This window comes from Musa acuminata, chromosome BXJ3-4 (assembly GCF_036884655.1).
Source record: "Musa acuminata AAA Group cultivar baxijiao chromosome BXJ3-4, Cavendish_Baxijiao_AAA, whole genome shotgun sequence".
In the NCBI taxonomy this organism is placed as follows: domain Eukaryota; kingdom Viridiplantae; phylum Streptophyta; class Magnoliopsida; order Zingiberales; family Musaceae; genus Musa; species Musa acuminata.
Window position 1 is genome coordinate 4,684,324 of NC_088352.1, and position 24,923 is coordinate 4,709,246.

The 24,923-nt window shown below is 37.4% G+C and overlaps 4 protein-coding genes and 1 pseudogene across 5 annotated transcripts; 4 read left to right on the forward strand and 1 right to left on the reverse strand.

Annotated features, from left to right (window-relative positions):
- The first annotated feature begins 60 nt into the window (after positions 1–60).
- LOC135636660 (large ribosomal subunit protein uL14) lies at positions 61–2,122 on the forward strand. Its single transcript, XM_065148541.1, has 4 exons — positions 61–210; positions 308–592; positions 1,462–1,503; positions 1,751–2,122. Exons 1-4 carry the CDS (start codon positions 198–200, stop codon positions 1,831–1,833), a joined length of 423 nt encoding a protein of 140 aa, XP_065004613.1. The 5' UTR covers positions 61–197; the 3' UTR covers positions 1,834–2,122.
- A 560-nt stretch (positions 2,123–2,682) lies between these two features.
- On the reverse strand, positions 2,683–5,775 carry LOC103980732 (uncharacterized). 2 transcript variants are annotated; one of them, XM_009397214.3, is made up of 5 exons: positions 5,426–5,775; positions 5,288–5,337; positions 5,095–5,147; positions 3,375–3,473; positions 2,683–3,338 (listed from the first exon to the last, which is right to left on the reverse strand). In XM_009397214.3, exons 1-5 carry the CDS (start codon positions 5,683–5,685, stop codon positions 3,135–3,137), a joined length of 666 nt encoding a protein of 221 aa, XP_009395489.2. In that variant the 5' UTR covers positions 5,686–5,775; the 3' UTR covers positions 2,683–3,134. The 2 variants fall into 2 exon arrangements, with proteins under 2 accessions (XP_009395489.2, XP_009395488.2); XM_009397213.3 differs by having other exon boundaries at positions 2,683–3,473.
- Positions 5,776–7,887: 2,112 nt separating this feature from the next.
- On the forward strand, positions 7,888–16,607 carry LOC135637148 (probable sucrose-phosphate synthase 1). Its single transcript, XM_065149620.1, has 13 exons — positions 7,888–8,147; positions 8,263–8,352; positions 9,820–10,061; positions 10,798–10,861; positions 11,233–11,931; positions 12,115–12,231; positions 12,379–12,510; positions 12,630–12,806; positions 13,040–13,093; positions 13,174–13,236; positions 13,374–14,327; positions 14,942–15,069; positions 16,047–16,607. The coding sequence occupies exons 1-13, from the start codon at positions 7,965–7,967 to the stop codon at positions 16,321–16,323; spliced, it is 3,180 nt and encodes a 1,059-aa protein (XP_065005692.1). The 5' UTR covers positions 7,888–7,964; the 3' UTR covers positions 16,324–16,607.
- A 1,027-nt stretch (positions 16,608–17,634) lies between these two features.
- LOC135636158 (uncharacterized) lies at positions 17,635–20,284 on the forward strand. Its single transcript, XM_065147758.1, has 5 exons — positions 17,635–17,948; positions 18,258–18,414; positions 19,384–19,601; positions 19,791–19,964; positions 20,045–20,284. Exons 1-5 carry the CDS (start codon positions 17,691–17,693, stop codon positions 20,129–20,131), a joined length of 894 nt encoding a protein of 297 aa, XP_065003830.1. The 5' UTR covers positions 17,635–17,690; the 3' UTR covers positions 20,132–20,284.
- Positions 20,285–22,213: 1,929 nt separating this feature from the next.
- On the forward strand, positions 22,214–24,395 carry LOC135636159 (probable arabinosyltransferase ARAD1; annotated as a pseudogene).
- The last annotated feature ends 528 nt before the right edge of the window (positions 24,396–24,923 follow it).

The following is a 24,923-nucleotide window of genomic DNA, read 5'->3' on the forward strand; positions in this document are numbered from 1 at the left end:
TTGGTGGGTTGGTCTTGTCGAACGGATCGTATGAACTTCTATATCGGACCCACCACAGAGGGCATTCTCGTAATATACGGTCACCATAAACCCTAGAACAATTCCCCTCGGCCGCTTGGTAGTATAAAAGGGCGACGCAATAGCTGTGGCATGCTCATTCCCGAAGTCGCATCGCGTGGCAGCTCGAGCTCGCCGAAATGTCGAAGCGAGGTAACCTCCTCCATCTCCAGTTGATTTCTTCGAGATCGAACGTTCGGGCCTCTGTTCAGTGTCGTTTAAGCGGTGTTTGCTGTGTCGGGTTTTGCAGGGCGCGGAGGATCGGCTGGGAACAAGTTCCGGATGTCGCTTGGTCTTCCTGTGGCCGCGACGGTGAACTGCGCCGACAACACGGGGGCGAAGAACCTATACATCATCTCCGTCAAGGGGATCAAGGGCCGCCTCAACCGCCTGCCCTCCGCCTGCGTTGGGGACATGGTCATGGCTACTGTCAAGAAGGGGAAGCCCGATCTCCGGAAGAAGGTCATGCCCGCTGTCATCGTCCGCCAGCGCAAGCCCTGGCGCCGAAAGGACGGCGTGTACATGTACTTTGAAGGTGTGTTTGATGATCTCCGTTTGCAAATTCCTAATTTTTACCCATTCCGTACGCGTTCTTGGTTATGACCTGCTGATTAATTCCCTTGCCGTATATTGTGCTTAACGTTGTTGACATTGTAGTGTATAAAATGAGTGTGCCTTGTATAGTTATCTATAGTAGGGTAGGGGGTATTGAATTGTTCCCACCAAATAGTTTCCCTTTGATGTACACAAGTTGTTGTGTCTTGTAATCTTAGTCGATGTAGAAGTTTGAGATCGTACAATCATAATTCAACCGGAGATGCTAATCATTCTTCATGGTTGGTTTACCTGAACAATTGAGTTCCAAAGTTGTAAACTGTAATGATTTGATTATAAGTTCGATCTTGACCTGTGATTATGGCATATTTGCGAATTTTCAATACATTTACTGGGCAAATATTCATCTTATGTTAGGAAATTAATGTTTACTAATCATGTTGTTTATATTATAAAAAAAGGTGGTTACATTTTGTGAGAAAATTGCTTGGCAATTTCATGTAGTTTTTATGACAATCAAGATAATCGAGCATTGAAAGTTCAGATACTTTGCACTAGTGTTCTTAAGCAAAAGGAACCAAACCCTTCTAGTTCTTGAATCTGAAATGAAGCATGAAGTTTGAATGAATTTTATGCTAAGGTCATATGACATTTTGTTGGTTTATCATAAATCTATCTGTTTGCACTGATCATTTGTTTACCTGATGGAATCATCATTTAAGTATCATTCGTGAGATTTCTTAATATTTTAGTGGTAATGCAGAAGCTTAGAGGTTTGTAGTTGTTTTCCTGCACATGCGGACTGCATGCTTTCAGCTGTTTAATGCTTTTACCTCTCAATTTATACAGATAATGCTGGAGTGATTGTAAATCCAAAGGGAGAAATGAAAGGTATGTTACAACAGCATGGGCAATATGTTCACCTCTAAACATTAGAAATCTATAGCACATAATTAGAAAGGAATCCAAATGTAATTTTAAATCATTTTGTGAAATATTTAGCTTATTGTGGCCACAACTGTAATCCAATTTAACTATTGATATGTGGCTAAATACCTCAATTTATAGTTTTGTCTTTAAGTTTAGCTCCTTTCAAGGATTCATAGGCAATAGTACTTTATTGAATTGATTATTGCAGGATCTGCTATTACTGGACCCATCGGGAAGGAATGTGCAGACCTGTGGCCAAGGATTGCTAGTGCAGCCAATGCTATTGTGTAATCTCATGGTGCTTGAGATCAATAAAATAGATTTTGAATTGTGATTAGCTGAAAGAGTTGGACGGCAGTCTCATCTTAGTTTTTTGGTTATTGGTTTATTAGCCAATGTTTACTAGAGTTTCTTCACCTTGTGCTTTTGATGATCTGACATCTACTGTGATCCATTTCAATTTTGGTCAGTCTCTTTCCACTGTTCTGAGTTGTGAGTGAACGAAAGTCTGATTTGTGGTGTGATAACAGGAATTTATGACGTGACTGCTTGCATATGTTGATGTTTTGTTTTTCTTGAATTCTTGTTCTTGCTTGTTCTAGTTTATAAGTATGTTGATACTTTGCTTGTGAAGAGGAATTCATGTAATAGATAGGACTAATTATATATTATCTTTTGTAATTAGTATATCGATCTTTATCTTTTCAAAAATTCTATTAAGATTAATATACTTACGAAAAACGAAACATTTAATTTTGTTTCTTCTTATGTTATCAAATTTACTAATGAAAATATTATAAGATTTACCATTGAACATGTATTGATTTTGTACATATACATGGATCTCAATATATATTAAAAAAATATAAATATTAAAATATTAAATATTTAATTATGCGAGATAATATATAATTAATTCTTATAAAATATGATTGAAGTATGACTTCTCATCTACCAAAAGGTGTGAAATTGCACCAATCAATTGATTTGATATATATATATATATATATAGGCTCATTTAAATAAGCATCTGACTCAAAAGTTTCTATACTAATTTAACTAATACATCAAAAATATTTGCCAGCTCACAAACATGCCATTCTTCAAAAGATCATAGTTTTAAGCAGAAGAAGCTTCACATGCATCATCAAATATATTCCCACTTAGCAGTCTATGAATAATCATAGTGCTTTTCACATTCACATATAATGACATGAAACTAGACAAGGTTGGTCTAACAGACCTTATGGTTAAAGCAGCAAGTCACTGTAACTGCCTCCAAGTAGAAAAAGAGAGCCACCGAGAAAGATAATAATGAAATAATCAAACAATCTCCAAGATTAAGTTGTGCCTTGAAAGATGATATGGTTACTGCTCAAGTAAATCATACATAAATGCCCAAAATTTATCCTATCCAGATCATCCACCAGAAGACGTGTTTCACTTGTACTGATTTCTCTGTAATGCCAGGATCATGTATACTAGTTATGCGCATATATATTCAGATTCTCTTCGTTGACCTCCCAGATGCTCCCTCTCCAGACTCAACTGCTTGTCCTCCTTTCCACTCTGTCAGTTGTTGCAATGTAAGCTTAAGGGCCAGAACCACCGACCCTTTCCGTATCGCTGCTTCTTGTGTTCAATTGGCTCTGAGTACTGGACTTCTCATCAACAGATGTAACCTTCTCTCTCTTGTCTTGATCTTGATCCTTGGATAATTTGGAAGTGGGAATTTTCTTTTTCTCATCAGCAATTTCCTTTACAGCCTCCTCCAGTGCATCCAACCTGGCTTTAACCTTTGACAACTCTGCTTCAGACTTTTCTTCGTCAACCTTTGACAACTCTGCTTCAGACTTTTCTTCGTCGTTGCTCATCTCTGCCTCTTTTGCTTTCTGCTTTTCCTCGTCTTGTTTCTTTTTCTCCTCTAATTCCTGAAATGAAACCTAATACTGTCAGAAAGAGGATGTTTGGAGTTGAAACGACAATGGGATGTAAAATAGATCAAATCCATAGCAACAGACAAACAAGATGGAATCCTAACATTTTTTTCCAATCAAATTAATAAGAACTAGTCCAAACTTGCCTATTATGTCATCTTTAACTGCAAAAAGAATTTGATAAAGAGCATGTTCTAAGTGAAGTATTCGTCTTCTGCTGTGTGATACACAAGAAACTAAGATAATTCTAGTGCAACTAAAAGGGCAGCCTTGCTCACAAGGTCTCCCAAGAACTTTGCAAGGCACATACACAGCTTTACTCCAACATGCAAAGATGATATCGCCAAATCCTGGGAGACAACAAAAATCCTTATCGTCTTATGGACCATGGGAATTTAATCGATGATGTTTATTACATCCCATATGTAGCTTTTTCGCTCTAGGAATATTCTATCTCAAGGACACTTAATAGTAACTGCAAGATTACATAAGTGTGACATAGCACAGACATGATTTTTGCATACAATGTGACATTACCTCTGAAGCACACTGTGATCTGGCAAAGATTGCATAGCTCAAAGTTCCCTCTTAAGACTTCTTGTTCTTGGAACTAGAACACGTACTTTTTCTCTCTTAATAATGTGGAACAAAAATTTGTGCCTTGAGATCAGATCATCATCAAAATGCACGTTTATATATCAAACAGCAACAAATATTGAAAAAGAAAATGAAACAATTTTGATCCAAGGAAATAACTCTAGTGAAAGCTATTCTATTCGATTCTAGAAATGAACTCAACTACTAATACAAAAACGAATTAAAAACAATTCTAAGAAGGCAAAAACCACCGATGTTTGCAATTTAGCTACAAAAGAATCAAGCATGTAACCACCTAAGCAATTCCGATGCATTCTTGCAACAATAACTTCATAAATTACAAGCCCTTTACTTCTAAATTTGAATGAGTATAATTCTCCAAAATAGTGATTAAATAACTCTTCTTTGTTGCTTCATTTAATTGGTCTTTTCCTTGGTCCAAGTTGAAGAAAAAAATATCCATGTGATTACATAATGGGCAGTAGATAAATCTCCAATATCTCACTGTGAATCTGATTCAACATTCAAGGTGTGCAAATCATGAACTTTTTTTACACTTTGCCAGACTTTCTGAGTTTATCCCTTGACCCGAAAATCTACAATTTTGTTCCCTTAACAAACAAGAACAACAAAATACATTAAAGCTAAAAAGGGAAAGGACCAGTGCAGAAGGCCCCCCCGGCCATTGTGAGATCTGGATAAAGCTATATAAACTAATTTGTCAAATAGCCAAAAGACATTACTGGGCTAACAGATCATAATGAAAATAGAAAGAAGAAAAGATGAAATAGATTAAAGCTAACAGATTGTTGTTTGTGTTATTGTCTTATAGTTTCTGGATTTGCTGCCAAGATATCAGTGTTCTAACAATTACAATTCACTTAAAATACTGAAAGAAAAAAGACATCATTAACTGGAGCTAATGAAAATGCAACAAACATTCACACGGAAACAGTACGAAGCATAATAGTGATCATGGACAAGACAAGCAAAGGATGCCAGGAGTTGCGAACATTACCGCCTCCATTCTTCTGATCTCATATCGCGCGTATTGTGCCACCAAGTACACAGCTGTCACAGAAAAGGAAACCCCTTTAGCTTTCTAGATCAAAAGGCCATAGATTTTTCCCCAGATATCACATTTCGCCCCAAAAATCCATTGAAATGACAGAACGGAAACAGAAACTCAAATTTAGATCGGAAAGGAATACCTAAAGAGGGCAAGCAAGCAAAGAAGAGCTGTACCAGATGGAAATCGAGCCTGAGAAGCAAACCAAGAGCTTCAGATCCAAACCAATCCTGAAACAAGAGGTTGCAAGGACAGAAATGAGGGAAAGGACGAGGCGCACCCGAACTTCTTCCTTTTGGGAGGGGTGGTGAATAGGATCTTGGCGGCGGTCATGAAGTCGAGGTTTTCAAGCCGCCGGTAGGCCTCGCTCCTCGCCTCCACCTCCGACTGCGGGGCGACGGAGGAGGAGGAGGAGGCCGGCGGCGCCTTGTCGGGGTCGTCGGTTGCGGAGGAGAGAGGCCGAGCTCCGAGGACGGGGCGGAGGCGACGTGAGTGGAGGAGCTGTAGCCGTATTATGGGAGTCAGAGGCCGTGCCTTCATCTCATCGCGTCGCCGCTTCTTCCCGAGGTCGGGATCCGGGGCGGGCCGTGACCGGACCACGAATCGAGGGTTTTAGGAGACGTTTCGGACGCAAAGGGAGACGGGGATTTTTTTCTATTAAATTAAAATTGATTTAAAATGAAAATTATGTTTTCGAGGGGAGGCTGTGATCGAGTTGCAGACGTTGGATTGAAGATGGAGGGTGGATGATCATATAGATCAATATAATTGAATCTAACTCCTTATAAATCTGGCCTTGTTATCGAATCATTATATATATATATATATATATATATATATATATATATATATATATATATATATATATATATATATATATATATATATATAATCAATATGAAGATGTCCAAATAAGTGTTCTTCTGCTCATGATTGTTTTTTATTCATTGAAAAACAGAACATTATTTTTTTTTCTCTTACTTAATCTTGTACTATTTTAAGCTTAATTTTGGATTATTCATGGATCAAGCAAATGGTAAAATGATGTGCATTTTAAATTGTGACAATCATTGATGATTGTGGGATTCATTGGATTATAGTTTTGCTATCAATATTGTTAAACCTAAATAGTAAAAATATAAAAATCACTAAATTAAGCTGGATATATATGTACTGCATACAGTAAATATTAGTATGATCACATCCCATTGCATTTAACTCATTCTATTTAAAGAAAAGATAAGATAAAATAATACTTTCAGATAAAAATAATAAAGGATGTCTTCTATTTTTCGTAATCCTAGAAATATTTTATGACAAAACAATTAAAGTAATACTTGGATACACCCTATGGACAAGTCTAATTTTGTATGCATATGATTTACAATACTAGTTATAATATTTAAAGATATATATATTTATACCTTCATCAAAATATTATAGATTTATTTAAACTACATGAAATCTAACTCATATCCAAAATTAGAATTTTAAATATGTATTTTTATTAATTTAGGAATAATAATAACCTAATTAAGAGAAATTTTATTTTAATTATAATATTTTTGATGTCTCCATCAAAATCGTGTAAATCTTTTCAAAAACATTATAAATAGAGAGGATCCCTCCATAAAGTATAACTAACAATATTTTTCCGAATATGTTCGGATAGTCCGAAGTCTCGATAATTAACCCTAATCAAATATGCACTATTAGCTAGTAGAGAAAATATTTTTCTATAAATTACTATTTCATTTTTCTCGTGAAGAGGATATTTTATTAGAAATATAAAAAATGAGAATAATTTTGGGAAAAGTAAAAAAAAAAAAAGATTTGTCTAGAAATTTATCCAAGAACTCATAGTGAAGGGGGTGATGACAGAGACCAGCTGTAATAGATTCCAGTAAGCATATTTGATCAATTTGGTGGGGCCCTAATAAAAGAGCTCAGTTTAATATGCCATTAATCTGTTCTCCCATGCACAACACAGCATTAGATTCCTCCTCTCATCTCTCTTGTCCCCCATTCAAACAAGAGGCACAATGTTTTCTAGGCCTCCACACACTTTGCCTTTCAAAAGAGAAGGAAAATAATATTCATCAAAAAAGTGAAGAAATTAAGATTTAAAGAATATTGCCACAGTGGTTTTTGGATTCCTTTCTCTCCTTTATTATTTGTGCAAGGGATAATTCCTTGGTTGTTGAATTGATCATCCATGGTAGAGGCCACAATCACAATTCACATGAACACTTGAACAACACTAATCATCACAATAATCCAAGTCCACCAAGTACTAACTTTGATATGAAATAATTATACAAAAACAAACATTTAATATTATCTCTTTTTAGATAATTTATAATCAAGTTAAAGTTAAAGTTGTCTTGCAAATCAAATCATGAGCATAGACAAGCATTATTCTAGGAATATGTCTTCTCCCTTTCCCACCCCCAATTCTTTATTATTTATTATGCTACATTTATTATTTTCTATTAAAACCTAAGTGTCATGCTACTTATGACCATTAAAATATAAGCATAAGAGCATCGCCGTTAGATTCTAAAAGTTTACGAATCTTATAGCAAATGTTTAACTATCTAACGAGATGTTCTACGCATACGATGTTCCTGCGGTCCCCACATGGAATCGTTTACGGGAACCGTCTTCTCCCCGTCTCTCGGTTTACTTCTTACGACACCGCACCGCTCGCTCTGTGCTCGAGCGCGGGTATAAATACCCGCGGGGGAGAGAAGCCTGAGGAGCGCGAGAGAGCGGGCGAGGAATCTCTTCTGTCCCTCTGCTTCCTCCTTGCTTCGATCATGGCAGGGAACGACTGGATCAATAGCTACTTGGAGGCGATTCTGGACGCCGGGCCCTCCATCGACGCCGCCAAGGCCTCCCTGCTGCTGCGGGAGAGGGGCCGCTTCAGCCCCACCCGCTACTTCGTCGAGGAGGTCATCACCGGCTTCGACGAGACTGATCTCTACAAGACTTGGGTTCGGGTAATGTTCTGGTCGAGTTTATTGTTGCTTGTTCCCAGGTTGAGGTGACCCTGTACTTGAACTTCTCTTTTGATCTGTTCTTTTTGTGTTTGGGGGGTGATTTTGCTGTGGATAGGCTGCGGCCATGAGGAGCCCGCAGGAGAGGAACACGAGGCTGGAGAACATGTGCTGGAGGATCTGGAATTTGGCCCGCAAGAAGAAGCAGGTATATTTTCCTTGTCATTTATATGTCCGCTTTCTCTTTCGTTGAAGTTTATGCTGGCTTTCATTTATCTTGAGTGAGTAGAGGGTAGTATCGTTATGAAGTGGTTGGATTTGAGGGAGAAGATCGAGGTCTGAATTATTTTTCATCTCAAGTCGGGTTTTTTGTTGACCTAATTGGTCATCCGTGGTTAATTCGTTGATCTTTCCTGTGAACTTGGGAATTTTCGGGCGCTACTGTGTCGAAGAGGAGTTCGATATGCGTGTAGTAGGATATCCTTTTCCTACCGAGACTGCGGACTTCGTGTAGGCGCCTGTTTTGTCTTTTCCTAGTGATCCGGTGTCTCAGAGACTTTGACTTATGCCTTCTTATCTGTTGTTTAGTGTGTCTTCGGTTGCTGGAGTGGTTGGTCTTCGTAGCTCCGATAAGACAACATTGTTTTGATTGCAGTTGATGCCCGTTTATAAAAGTACTGACCCCTTCTAGAAATGCTTAAATCTAGATGGAAAAATCATATTAGTGGAACACTCATAATCATCTTCGGTTAATGAATGGTGGAACCAAGAGTGGAGTCTACACCACCTGCCTTCTGAGCAATTAAAAGCGGGAGAAATATGTACCCTGTTTTGAGCCTTCTCCATTGGCCCTTCTAGAAATATGCTTGTTTTTGCCAAACGAATTACTAATAATATAAAAAAAATATGGAAAATATTGCATCTATACGATTCACTACTTTCAGTTTACTATTTAAAAATAGTATCTAACTGCAACGAGATTCCTGTCTTATTCATGGAAATGGACAATCATGAATAAATGTAAGGTGATTGACTGACAATTCAAGAGAACAAATTTTACTATTGAATATTGTGGAAGAAAGCTATCTCAAATTCCAAGGGCTTCATTAAGATTGTAAGTTTATGATGGTCTCTATAGACGTGCTTTAAGATTAATTAGATTGAGCTATTGATGTTTCTTATAGCTTTGGGCTACTTCAAGTAGTGACCGGAGACTACTAGAGCATTTCATGGATGTAATTTTCAACACGGATGCCCCAAACTTTGCAAAGATAGTATTGTGGAATTATCATATAGAACTTAGTCCGGTTTTTCTCACTGTTTTCTTTTAGTTTTTTCTTAATAACCATGACAATTCTAAGTGATTATATAGATTTGTCAGATGGACATACCGATTCTAAGTCAGATAATTGGTATTTGAAAGAAGCTGATATATCATTTCTGCTTTTTTCTGGTTACTGGAGTTTAAAAAAATGTAACATGGAACAAGCGGTCTTCTCATGACAACATCCTGCTGGAATATCCTGTAATTTCCTTTGGAGTAAAGGCTGGGAAAATATTTGTAATGTTATATAGTGTGAATATCATGGCCAGAGTTTCTCATGTATATTTGAGTGGTCATGTTTATTATTATGTTCTGGCATCCTTACTGTTTCATTTTGGGCTACAAGTGCAGATTGAGGGTGAGGAAGCACAAGGTATATCTAAACGTCGACTTGAGCGTGAAAGAGCTCGCCGTGATGCAACTGCTGATATGTCCGAAGACCTCTCTGAAGGAGAAAAAGGAGACATTATAAATGATCTATCTGCTCATGGTGACAGTACCAAGGGTAGGATGCTCAGGATTAGTTCTCTTGATGCTATTGAGGCCTGGGCTAGTCAGTACAAGGATAAGAAGTTATATATAGTATTGATAAGGTATGGATATATAGTACCATATACATAATCCAAAAGATTTGTTTACTGTATTCTAGGTCATTTTTATGCTATTTTTATTTCTTAATCTGCTATTTGTGAACACTTATTCACATAGAAAATTATCATGACAGACATAACTTAATGCTCAGCTTTCTATGTATCTGTGACCATTAGCAGATAGATAGCACTTGTAGTGCATAACACAATGCTGTGAGCCTTGATGTGATTGCTGGTGGTAAGAGGAGCTTGAAAATCATATAGGTTTGTCAAGTACTCATCCAAAATTTGGAAGATAAAGAACCCGATTTTTCTTTTTTCTTATTTTTTTCCACTGATGGTTGCATGAAGCATCGCATTATGCATGTAGGAAAATAATGTGTGTGGAATGAACATCAGTTTTTCAAGTTTTTCTCTTTTCAAGTGGAATTGCATCGATTTTGCATTTTTTTTAATTTTTGGAATATATGCTAGCACATACATAAACCTTATGTTTTTCACAGATTTCTTAGTCTAATGCATAGATATTAATCTTGCTTCTTCTAACGGTTACCAATATGAGTATATATATATATATATATATATATGCACACACCCATGCATGATTGTGCACATGAAGTGTCTGAAAGTAAAAAGGTCTATTTTTTTATGGTTGTTTACTAGTGTACCAAATTTAAACAAAATAAATTATATAAATAATAATAGTAATCATTTCTGAGGAAGAACTTCTGGTATGCAGCATTCATGGTCTGATACGTGGGGAAAATATGGAACTTGGTCGTGATTCCGATACTGGTGGTCAGGTACACAAAGAGTTTCATCTTAGTTCTTATAGTGATATATAAGGATCCTTTCAATGCATTAATATGAACTACTTTCAGTTTTTAGATAGGAAGATGTGTTGATGTTTCTTGTTCCTGTATCTTTGTAATTCAGAAGTATGAACAAGTATTGGAACAGTGCTTGTATTTGTGGGCTGCTGGCACCCACATACTGTACTTTATCTTTATGAGCTTGCCGTGCCATGCCATGGCATCTGTGCAGTGTTGTGACATGCCAGCTGTACCATGATTGCTTGACTATGTGGCTATGTGCACTGATTTACACAAATCTTACGTTAAATTTTCCTAACTATAATAAGTGCATTAACACAATCTTTGATATGGTATGTTAGGTTAAATATGTTGTAGAACTTGCAAGGGCATTGGGTTCGATGCCTGGTGTTTATAGAGTTGATTTGCTCACCAGGCAAATATTAGCAACAGAGGTTGACTGGAGTTATGGGGAACCTACAGAAATGTTAACTCCAAGAAGCTCAGAAAATTTTATACATGAGACAGGAGAGAGCAGTGGGGCTTATATCATCCGCATTCCATTTGGACCAAAGGATAAATATATTCCTAAAGAACATCTCTGGCCACACATCCAAGAGTTTGTTGATGGTGCACTCAGCCATGTTATGCAGATGTCACGAGTTCTAGGGGAGCAAATTGGTGGTGGGCAGCCAGTATGGCCTGTTGCTATTCATGGGCATTATGCTGATGCTGGTGATTCTGCTGCTTTACTGTCTGGGGTGTTAAATGTTCCTATGCTATTCACAGGCCATTCTCTTGGCAGAGATAAATTAGAACAACTTTTGAAACAAGGGCGACAAACAAGGGAAGAAATAAATGCAACATACAAAATAACGCGTAGGATTGAAGCTGAGGAGCTAGCACTTGATGCCTCTGAAATTGTTATCACAAGCACCAGACAAGAGATAGAAGAGCAATGGCGCTTATATGATGGTTTCGATGTGATACTTGAACGAAAGTTGCGAGCTAGAATCAAGCGTGGTGTAAGCTGTTATGGCCGTTATATGCCTCGCATGGTTGTAAGTATATTGCATCACTTCATTTCTTTCTTTGAGAAATATAGTGTAGATTTTCTTATGAAGAATTTGTTCTAATTTTTCACTGTCATGAACCTAGAGCTAGAATAAGATTTTCTGTTTAATGAATCTAGTTACAATTTATTATATGATTCTGAATAGTGACATGTATAAGTTATTTGCCAGGTTATTCCTCCAGGTATGGAGTTCAAACATATTGCTGCACATGATGTTGATGCTGACGGCGAACCAGAAGGAAATGATGATAATTTAGCATTCCCTGATCCAACTATTTGGTCTGAGGTCTCATATTTATTTTGAACTCTGTTATTGATTTTTTATTATAGTGTACTGTTTGATAATTTTTCAGAATGCTGACAGTAATATCCTTGTATCTTTGAAATTTGAAATTTATCATTACAGTTTGGTGTTGTTCTTTTACTTTGGCAGATAATGCGGTTCTTTACAAACCCTCGCAAGCCTATGATTCTTGCGCTTTCAAGACCGGATCCTAAAAAGAATATTACTACTCTTGTCAAAGCATTTGGTGAATGCCGCCCGCTAAGAGAGCTTGCAAATCTCGTATGTAGAATTTTGAACTCTTCTCATCTCCATTCATGTTGCCACTTGTTTCCTAAGAGTCGCTAAGAATTTCATGTTTGTATTCTTGTGACCTTTTTAATGTGACGTTTCTGTTACAGACACTTATAATGGGTAACCGTGATGACATTGATGAGATGTCAAGTACAAATTCATCAGTTTTAACTTCCATATTAAAGTTGATTGACAAGTATGATCTGTATGGCCAAGTGGCATATCCGAAGCATCACAGGCAGTCTGATGTTCCTGACATTTACCGTTTGGCAGCAAAGACAAAGGTATTTTTCCATCTTAAGCATTATCAAAATTATCGTGTTTGTTAACACTCTTTGCCTACATAACATGACAAAGGCCTGGTATTGAATCATATGTGACATAGTCTTTTCCCATAAAGGTTTCTTGCTTTTTCAGTGTTCTAGTTCTAGTTAACCCCAAACTACTAGAATCCTGAGATTCTGTTGCATGGCATATTTTTTAAAAGTGTAGACCTACTGGTTTGTGCCTTTTGTAGGGTGTTTTCATCAATCCAGCTTTCATTGAACCATTTGGCCTTACCTTGATTGAGGTTAGTTTTTAGTGCTTTTGTTTCTTTAATATTATTTTTTCTTATATCCATTCATATATCACCATATTTTGGTGGATTAGGCTTCAGCGAATGGTCTACCTATTGTGGCTACAAAAAATGGAGGACCTGTTGATATACATAAGGTTTGTTCATTGGATGCATATTCTAATGTTTATAGGGGAAGAAATCTTTATACATTTAGCTCTAATTTCTGTTTCATGAGTATGTATTGGTATAAGTGGAGTGAATCGCCCATCATCCATGAAAAATTGTGCTTCAGGTTCTTGACAATGGTATTCTTGTTGATCCCCATGATCAGCTAGCAATTGCTGATGCACTTTACAAGCTTGTTTCTGACAAGCAGCTCTGGGCACGGTGTCGGCAAAATGGACTGAAGAATATTCATCAATTTTCCTGGCCAGAACATTGCAAGACTTATCTGTCAAAAATCGTTTCTTGCAGACCAAGGCATCCTCAGTGGCGAAGGAGCGGAGATGGGCCTGAAGATTCCGAACCAGATTCACCAAATGATTCCCTGAGAGATATCCAAGACATATCTTTAAACTTAAAGCTTTCATTAGATGGTGAAAAGGGCAAAGATGATACTGTGGACAATGCCTTAGGTTCTGGAGATGTTGCTGCTAATGGAAACAGTAATCATTATGCTAATGCAGTTGTGAAATTATCGAAGGATGTTGAACAACATAAGATCAGGTCCAGTGAGAGAATTGATCATAATTCAAGTAAGATGCCAATGTTGAGGAGGAGGAAGTATATTTTGGTGATTGCTGTGGACTCAGTTAGTGATGCAGATCTTATTGCAATCATCAAAAGTACTTTCGAGGCTTCAAGTGGGTATAGGATGTCTGGTCTCATAGGATTTATATTGTCAACCCGATTAACAATATCAGAGATACATTCTCTTCTGACAAACGGCGGCATTGTTCCTACTGATTTTGATGCTTTTATATGCAATAGTGGCAGTGATCTCTATTATCCGTCTTCAAATTCTGATGAGCTGCTTTACCCTTCCGAGCTTCCTTTTGCACTTGACATAGATTATCATTCACAAATTGAGTATCGTTGGGGGGGAGAAGGGTTGAGAAAGACTTTAGTTCGTTGGGCTTCTTCAGTTACTGACAAGAAAGGAGAAATTGAAGAGCAAGTTGTTGTTGAAGACTTGGAACACTCTTCGACATATTGCCATGCATTTCAAGTGAAGAATTCATCTCTGGTAATTATCTATTTTTCCTTTTCTCCATTTAAAAAGAGTGCGTCCCATGTTTACTTTTCAAGCACGGTGTAACTTTTCAAGTTAGACTTTCACATCTACTGTTGGAAACCAACAATTTGACAATTGAATTAAAATCATAGTAACTTCTTGCTATTTAACCATCAGTTGGAAATATAACTTGCCGTAGCCTTTCTATTATTTTAACCCAAAAGAAAATTCGAAACTCAAGATGAATAAGTTTAGATGGAAAAAAGCAGATGGTCAGAGTATGGAAAGAAGAAGTCAACTCTAAGGGAAGAATGTGAATTCAAAAAAGAAAGAACAGTGCTTTGGTGCACTGTTCATATGCCTAGTTTTACAAAGAGCACATCTTGTGATAGTAGTTCTATATCATATGTTGTTGGCACATACATGAATTACTCTCTGTTGAGACATCTAATCGTTAGTTCATTGTTACACAAATAATAGGTCTTGGGTTTGAATCCACGTGTCAGTATCTTTTACATTGTAATAGAAATTTCATTCAATTTTTTTTAAAAGGCACATACATTAAACAATAATCATTTTGTAAAGTTATCCATAATTTTATTGTGAAGGATTGTAAATTTTGATAGGTTCCTCCTGTAAAAGAGCTTCGGAAACAGATGAGAATCCAGGCACTTCGCTGTCATGTCCTTTACAGCCATGATGGTAGCAAGCTACATGTCATTCCTGTACTAGCTTCTCGGTCACAGGCACTAAGGTATAAATGAAATGCTGATGATGCCACTAGTTGGACTCCTTTTTACTAATTATCAACTATATCTTTGATATTTTATTCCTGTTAGTCATTTTACTAATCATCAAAGTTAGTGTTAGCAATTACTTGGTTATTATTTGCAGAATTGTTTGTTAACTGTTGACAGTTGTTTCAGTGAGAAGCAATATCACATCTTTTTCATTAAGAAATCTTTTAAAACATTTAGTCTGCAAGGTTTATATATATTTTTTAACAATGTAATGTTCTTTCCTAGAATGTGAAAGAAAGGGCACATTGCAAATTCAGTTGTGTGTCATGAGTAGATAAAAAATGGAGCCCACATTCAATTCTGTGGCATAAGCATGAAAAGTATATGGAACCAAGATATCTACAGTTATTGTCATTTAACCTTTAATTTATTTTAGTGTAGTAGGTTTTCTTTCTACATAATGGTAGGTCTTGGAACTAGGGTTGCTCCATTGCAAGCTGAGAGACCATCGTTCGAGTCTTGGAAATAGCTTTCTAAACAGAGAAATAAGAACGCACACATTGACCCTCCCTAATCTCGTATTGACAGGAGCCAACATAGATAAATTGGGTTAGTTTATGCTTTATTAGAGTCTAGAGACGCATGTTTTGGATACCACTATCAAATGTATCTTAAAGCTAAAATTGCTGACAGAATAAATGAATCTTCCGTTCAATTGTCAACAGGGCTAGCAGTAACACAGCGAATAAACACTTGCCAGTGATGTGGGTTTGAATTTGCAACTATTTAACATATAAAAAAGTGTTTTCACGTGACTACTGCCAGATATATGATTATTTTTCAAAGATAAACAGACATCCTGTCTTATTATGCTCTATGTCCAAAAATTGTTTCACTATGCTTCCCTTCATGGTATCTCAATTACATTCCACAGTGTAGAAATTTTCATACATGCTACTCCAATGATCATCTACCGAATTATCATCTGCAGGTATTTATTTGTCCGCTGGGGCATAGAGGTCTCAAATATGGTAGTATTTGTTGGTCAAAGTGGTGATACAGATTATGAAGAATTACTTGGTGGAGTGCACAAAACTGTAATACTGAATGGTGGATTTAATACAGCCCAAAGCGAGCTTCATTCAACTAGAAGCTATCTACTTAAAGATGTTGTGGCCTTTGACAGCCCTAATATTCTTCAGATCGACAGTTGTGGTGCTAATGAAATCCAATTTGCTCTAGAACAGCTGGGTATATTGAAGAAGTAGCACTTATCAGTTATCACTGACCACAGAGCGAGAGAGTTATATTCAAGTCACACATTATTTTTAGTGAGTTTCTTTTCTTGTGAAGATGTTCCCTCTCTAGATGTGTTTTTATATGAAATAAAAGTTCCAGAACACGAAGCTTTATCCAGTGTAAATATAAAATGCAGAACTTCCTTATGGAACATCCAAACTGGTGTTTTCTGGGGCTGCCAACACTTTGTACTGCAGCTTTTTCCAGGTTTCATCTTGAATACAATACATGGCTAATGACTTGTATTTGTCCATCATCTTTAACTTTAATCTGCAAGCACAAATATATATATAAAATATCTTGAGAGAACTGTTTTTGGAGTGACATCTGCTTGGCCATTGGGAAGGTCCAATTGAGTTCTTCCCTTGGATCAAGCTCAAGATTATGATACCAGGGATGTTATCACTTCACTGATTTGAAAGGAATTCTTATCTTCTGTCAAGAATATAATGTCATCTGATATAATGTTGTATTTAGGCATGTGTGGCTAAGCTTAACAAGCAATAGGATGCATATTTGTGAATGTCACAGGAATCAGAAGAATCATGTGAATCAATATAAGTTAGTTTCTCTAAATTTTCTTTGAGCTATGACAAATAATGTTCTCAAATTTTGCTTATCACTGTCTATGAGAGTGAGAAATTAAAATATATTCTGTCCACAAATTTTAGTGAGGACTGCCTCGAGAGTGTGGGACTTGATCTAGTTTGTCCTTTCCTTTTTCACAAGTACCATACTAAAACAAAATTATAAACCAAATAATTGAGATTTATTATCAGGTCTTTTTTTATGTTTAAGTTATTAGTCAGCATATATAAAAATAATTTTATCGATCTTTATTCTAATAAATTAATCAAAAAAATAGTGAAATACATTGAAATATTCTCTTGATATTTGTCTTTTATATTCTTGCTTATTTGAGCCCTACATGTGGTGAATATTTCTTATATCAATTATCTATGAAGTAAATTATTGATATTTATCACCCATTCACTATTATTTGCGACTCTATTTTTAATTCCACGAAAATAATTGTTTTATCCTTGTAAAAATGAGATAACGTTATCAGTCTTATGCATGCCTTTTCACTACGTGGCAAGACCGGAGTCCATATGTTGCGATTTGCATAAGGCGACTCGGACTGTCACGTGGCAATCATCCGAGAATCGAATGTGACCTGATCCGCCGTTGATTGAGGTAACGGCTCTTTCTTGCTTGAGCCGCTCTCCTATATATACTCACATCCTCGAATTCGAAACCCTTCACTTCCCCCATCGACGGCTGCAGTAGTGATCGGCCCCGAGGACCTCAGTGCCCAGGCGTCGTCGGCACCATCATGTCTGCCCTAGTCTGCGGCAAGAGGTCTTCTTCCATCTTCGAGGAGCTCGCTCACTCGCCTCCGCCATCGGTCTCTAAGAGAGCCCGCTGCTGTTTCGCTGGAGCCGCCTCCCCCACCACTCCCGCCCTCCGTCCTTCGCCCGCTCTGTCGATCCCATGTTTTGATGGGAACGACAGCGGGAGTGGCGTAGACATCCACCAGGTTGCTGCTCATATCGCGCACCTGAGGTTTCTGTTCCCTGAAATGGATCCGCAGGTTCGGTTTGTCTTTCCTCACTTTTCAATGCTTTTTATACTTAAGTAAGAGAGGATTTCAACAATCGATGTAAAAGATTGGATTTTTATGATATTATTGTTTGGAAAACCGGGATGATATGGTGCTATTAGCTTGTTGTGTTTAGATTCAGTTCCGTAACTGGTAAATAATTCTGGTATTTTTTGGTTAAACAAACAGTAGTGTGTCTCATCGCCACCTTTCCATAGAATTCTCTGTGCAATTCATGAGACTCATGGTTAGGTGCATATCTTGCACATGTAAGCTAATAAACAATAATAAACTTTCCAGCTTCTTCAACGGGCACTTGAAGAGTCTGGACATGATTTGGCTTCTGCTGTGAAGTGCTTGGATGCTCTTCGGTTAGAGTCGGCAGAGATAAATCTGATGTCTACACAAAGCAAAACTGAAGCTGTACTTGAAACAAAACCTCAGGTTTCAGCTGAAGGTATACAGCATTCCACTATCATTTTTCTCATTTACTTGAAGTTACTTGTTCTTTGAGAACAATTTAGTTGTGTATATTTATAGGTTATTCATTGTCTTATCATTTCCTTAATGTACCTATGCATGTCTTATCGAAGATTTAAATTATTCTAAATCATGTTTGGTTCATTAACACAGCAATTCTCATTTACAATTTGACCATTGTAATATGGTGTACGGTTTGAAATTAAACTGTCAAAGCTGCAAGTAATTCAGGAAGGTTTTTGTGCAACATTTTACCTTTTCTTGGTTCGAGAAATATTAATATGTTGGATAAAGAGCACTTTAACATAATTTCTTAAAGTGGGCAGCATTTGAGAATAAAGCTCCACCTCATGTGTTAGTCCATTGGTATTATCTATCAAAATCTGATATGCTGTATTATGGCTGATATTTGGTAGACAAGTAATAGATTTGTTGCAATTTTACTGCTATAATATATATTATCACATAACTTTGCTCACTTTTAACTGGTTTGCTTATTTTAATTAACTTGTTTTTTTTTAATCTGGGACATATTGAGACAACATCTGCTTTTCTCTAGTTTCGTAGCAATTGACTAACATTAACTTTCTTGAGAAGTAGGGAATTGTAGTTGTCCATCCTTCGTGTGAGCTCTTTACCATAGAATCTGTATCTTGAGTGTTACAGTCACTTAGCATTCTGTCTACAATAGTAGTATTTGCAAACGATGAATAGAGTCTGATATTTATGAAAAGCTGATGGTTACTATGAGTACAAAAGAGATTTGGTTGCTCTCATGACATAATTTTTTTTTTTTTTTTTTTGTTCAATCATTTTCTTCTTGCATGGTTTGAGCTTAAAAAATAAAATTGCAGTAATTTCTTATGAACCAACTGAGCTACATCGGCTGAATCTCCTTAATCATTAAACACTTTCACATTCTTTGTCATGTCTGGGCATTTTGCAGGTATTACGAATGATTGCAAGGATGCAACTGCTCCAATTCAACCAGCTGAAGAGCATCCTCCAAGAGATAGATCTGAATGGGTTGAGCTGTTTGTGAGAGGGATGATGAATGCCTCTGACATGAATGATGCAAGGTCTCGTTCTTCCCAAATGCTAGGGGTCCTGGAGAAGTCAATTACAGCTCGTGCTGGTGCTGAAGCCATGAAGAGTCTCCACAAGGTATCCTAAGGTTATCTATCTCTATTGATTTTTAGCCCATAATTGGGGGGAACGACAAGTTCAAATGGTCACTTGTTAAAAGTACCAATGTCCATTATTTGAAGGGAGAAACTTTTAGCTGTCTGAACTTATTTCCCAAGAGACAATTCTTTTTTGCTTTATCACATCTTTCTTGGATATATGAAATAGGAAAATACAACGATGAAGGAAAAAACTCGAGTGTTGCTCGGAGAGAACAATCTTCTGAAGCGTGCAGTGGCAATGCAGCATGATCGGCAGAAAAATTATGATGAAATATGCCAAGAGTCGCAGCATCTGAACCAGCTGGTCTCCCAATATCAAGAGCAACTAAGGACTCTTGAGGTATCATCAGACTAGCTATTGAGATCCCTTGATGTTCCTCTCCTTGCTGAAAAATCATCATATGCTGTCTTGTTTGGCAGGTGAACAACTTTGCACTCAAAATGCATCTGAAAGAGGCTCAGCATAGCAGATCGATTCCAGGACGCTTTCATCCGGACATCTTTTAAGATTAATCAGTGCATCATGGTGCGTGCTCCATCATACTTTTGATGTACTTATGATCAACAATTTTGATCAATGCACCTTCTTGTTCATCTGGGAAGTCTTTTGTTATAATTAAATTTATCTTAAAAAAGATTTTGATAGGTTGTTTTGTGGTATTATCTTCCAAATTCTCTCGGCTATGAAATTTTCTTATAAATTCATTGAATGGTTAAGAATTTGTATCTACTCATCAAATTTTGCTTACTTAATAAATGATAAGATATCTACTTCCATTTCATAGAGTCAAACTATGAGACTCTTTATCCTCCTATCTTTACATCTTAGTAGCCCAACTATTAACCCTTAAATAAAACTACTAATAATGGTAAACTTACCTTGCTCTGTTTTGGAGTTAACTGTAGGATTAATCATTTGATGTTTATAGATGATATCCTTCTCTGCTTTCCAGCTAATAAAAAATCCTTAAAACTTATAAATAATTTATAAATCAATGTATTAGCCATTCAAAATCTGAAATATATTTCTCTAAATCCACTCCAAGCTATGTTAGTAAATAATACACACTCCATGTTAGAGTTCAAAGGAAGATAATTCATCTTTTAAGCACTTAGGAGCAATAATTGCTCCCATAAGGATTCCCCCTTTAGCTAATGGATATATTTAATAAAAATTAAAAATAAACTAGTTATCTAAACTGTAATCACCTATCTCTCAAGCTGGCTAAATTGTTCTTATAAACTATATTTTAAATTCTATTTCATCATGTGTTACTTTGGTTTGAATGCAATAATAAATATCCTTCAAAAGATTAAAACACTAATAAAAAATTTTATTGACAAAATTCTCCCAATAATAAAATATTGTATTTAGTAAACTGAGACATTGTTACTGTCTTAAAAGATTATACAAGTCTTAACATCCTAGACATTTATTTTCTCTTTTAAATCTACTCTCTAAGCTCCTAAAATCTCTTAGTATCTTAATAATGATGATAGTTTGTAAAATTCCATGGTTTATGTGAACACAATTATATTCTTTCATCAAAATATTTTTACTCAAAGCTATCTCATTTTAAAGAGGTTCTTTTTCTTACAAATTGATAATGGGCATGGTTTCTAGATTTATCTTTAAATATAATTTTTACTCACATAAATATGAATAATTTGACTACATAACTGAAGATTGACCAGCTAAGCCAATCTAAAAACTGGAATGCCCAGTTGCTATTAGATCTGTTCATGCCTTAATAGGTTTCTACCATTAAAACTATAGAGATTTTATAATGTCCTTGTGATGATAAGTGGATATGTAAGAAGAGGAAAGACAACAAAAGGTGTTTATAGAGATTGCACATCTTTAGCATATTCCAATAATCCTTAGAATATAAGTATTCTATTGGAAACTTCTCCCCAAAAAAAAAAAAAGATTACCCACTATTTATCAACTTATTAGATTCCATATTCCTATTGAACCTATTGATTACTGACTCTTCACATGTTCTTTGTCATCCCAATTATGGAAACTATGGCAACTAAATCTAAACTTCACTTTTGAATACAAACCCTAAGAGAAAGAAATCTTTAGAGAAAGGAAAAAACTAGTATCAGTCAGCAGCAGCAATTCATCTGAAAAATAAGAAATGAGGCTCTTTCTAGCAATTGGTCTCCTACAATTTACTGCAATGCAATCAAACAGTCAATTGGACTACCAAGAAATCTGGAGTAGAGAAAATTTGTAGTTCATGGGAAGATTCTTTTCCCTCTTCAACTCTCAAATCTCCTGCCTGTATAATGAATGACCTTCAAAGGTCATTTTGTAGACTGACAGTAGCTTAATAATTTTATTTATTTATTTATTCCTAATCAATGAGCATTTTGAATAGTTTTGACTTCATACATAAACCTAATATGGTATGCATTCAAATGTGCTTTGTCTGTCTTGTACTCATTCATTATATTTAAATATTAGATTTATTTTAATACCAATTGTGTCTTTTATTATTGGGCTCTCGGATTCAAATCTCAATCCGATATTTATATTTTTTTTTATTATATTTATTAAAAAAAATATCAAACTTAAATTTAAGATAAATTTTAAAATCATTATTATTATTATTATTTTTCTTAGTAGGCACATCACAATCGACAACAACATTAGAGGAGGAACATTTTCTATGCGAAATAGCAACATAAAATATCTACTTGAGCCAATATCCTACTGAGAATGGCTAACATGGATGACATCGTTCTCTGTGCCAAAGAGCAGCAATCACATGTTCCTCGTTCTTTATCACCTCAGGAAGTCCACTTGAGACAGCTGCTCTTTCTCTATTCGAACCATGGAATCTCTCAATGGTGATCGCATCCAAGTCAACAGTCGATGTTAGAATCCATCAATGGTGATCTTGTGCTTGACGGGCTGCTCGGTGCAGGAGCCAAAGCCATGAAGCCGTCCATCCCCCTCCTCCTCTTCCTCCTTGCCTTCTCCGTTCTCTCCCTCCTCCCTCTCCTCCCTCTCGTCCTGTTGTCCTCCAAGTCCACACCCCACTCCCCTCCACGATCTCCTTCTCCCCATCGCCTCAGGGTCTTCGTCGCAGACCTCCCCAGATCCTTCAACTACGGCCTGCTCGACCGGTTCTGGTCCCTCTCCGGCCCCGACTCCCGCATCGGCGTCGACCTCGATGCTCGCCTACGTTCCGCGCTCGCCAACAGCACCGAAAAGGATGCGTTTCCACCCTACCCGGAGAGTCCTCTCCTCAAGCAACACAGCGCCGAGTACTGGCTCCTGGGAGACCTCGAGACGCCGGAGGCGTCGAGGGCCGCGTCGTTCGCGGAGAGGGTGTACGAGTCGGACGATGCCGATGTCGTGTTCGTGCCTTTCTTCTCGTCGCTGAGTGCACAGATGGAGCTTGGCTGGGGCAGGAAGGGAAGGTTCAGGAAGAGGTAACGGAACGAGGACTACGGGAGGCAGCGAGAGGTGGTGGATCGGATCAAGAGTTCGGAGGCGTGGAGGAGGTCGGGTGGGCGAGATCATGTCTTTGTTATGGCCGGTGAGGAGCAATCTCCTAAGCAAAAGCTTACTGATGTACTCACCGTAAGCATATAAGCATGAGAGGAAGCAGCCCCTGTTTTGCTTTCACTCCTCTGTTAGATAAAGTTGCTCTGTTTTTTATATGGTTTGAGTCCTCCAAGCATCTCGGAGAAGCTAACACCTGAAACATCATCCGATAGATCCTGTCGCGATGTGGCACGTAAGAAGCGAGATTGCAGCAGCCATATTTCTCGTGCTGGATTTTGATGGACGGTGCAGGTTCGACTCCAAAGCATCAAACGGTAGCTCTTCGCATGTGATCATGCAACACGCGGAGGTCTCGTCGTTGAAGGACGTCATCGTCCCTTACACCCATTTGCTCCCCAGACTGCACTTGTCGCAGGACCAGCGTCGCCGTACTCTCCTCTACTTCAGAGGAGCAAAACACCGGCATCGGGTCTGTGTCGATCTACTGCTCAGAGAATGATGCTTTCGGATTAAGCTCTGACCTTTGTTTCATCCAGGGAGGACTGATACGTGAGAAGCTGTGGGAGTTGCTGGCCGATGAGCCGGACGTGATCATGGAGGAGGGCTCCCCCGACGCAACAGGCCTGGAGCAATCGACCGGGGGGATGAGGAGGTCGGACTTCTGTTTGCACCCTGCCGGTGACACACCTGCTTCATGCCGGCTATTCGACGCCATCGTGAGCCTCTGCATACCGGTCATCGTCAGCGACAGCATCGAGCTTCCGTTCGAAGGCACGCTGGACTACTCGGACTTCTCGGTGTTTGTGTCAGCCAGAGATGCACTGAGAGCAGGGTGGCTGGTGAACCACTTGAGAGGTGTATCCGAGGAGGAGAAGGACAGGTTGCGCAGGGCACGGGTGCAACCTATGTTCGAGTACGACAATGGCGATGGCAACGGGGGAGGCATCGGCCCAGTTCCTTCTGATGGTGCAGTAAACCACATTTGGAAGAAGGTCCACGAGAAGCTCCCCATGATTCGGGAAGCATTGATCAGGGATAAGAGGACGACGGCGACGACGACTCCGACTCCCGAAGGTGCAGCAGCTCTCTGGCGACAGTGTCAGTGTATATGATCAGCTCTTCTTTGTCACCCATGAACTAATTCTTCTTACCTGTGGGCTAAGTTGATTCAGCTGCTGATGAATCCATGTCTCTCTACATGTCAGAGTTGACTAATATCCATTTTATGTCATTATTATCTCCAACAAAATCAAGGATGAGTTTTACATAAAATGAAGTCTGATCAGATCTTATCTCTATAAAAGTTTTTATACATATAACAGTTATATGTGAGAGAGAAATTAATAAAATTATTAATCCCATAAAAGTAGGAAAAAGAGTTTGCAAGGCTAGTTTTTCATTAATTGCATAATAATGATGTTCTTTCTCCATTAACCACTTCTTCTTTTTTTCATATTTATTAGTAAAAAGCTTAAGATTTACTTTTTTTTTTCTTTGGGCATTCAATCAAGGATGATTTTACAGATTTTCTATTTGGTGACTTATTTTTTTTCTAATATTTTATATTTATCCACATAATGTTTTTATCCATATAACCATCTTTTATAACCATTTTTTCTAATATTTTAAATATATATTTTTTCTCTTTTATAATCATTTTTATTGGGTATATAATTTGATGGCACAGTAATATAGCCCGATCTATTTCCCAAATTAAACTCATCACGATATATAGACCAATTCATCGAGTGGAATCAATACACCCTATAGATCGAT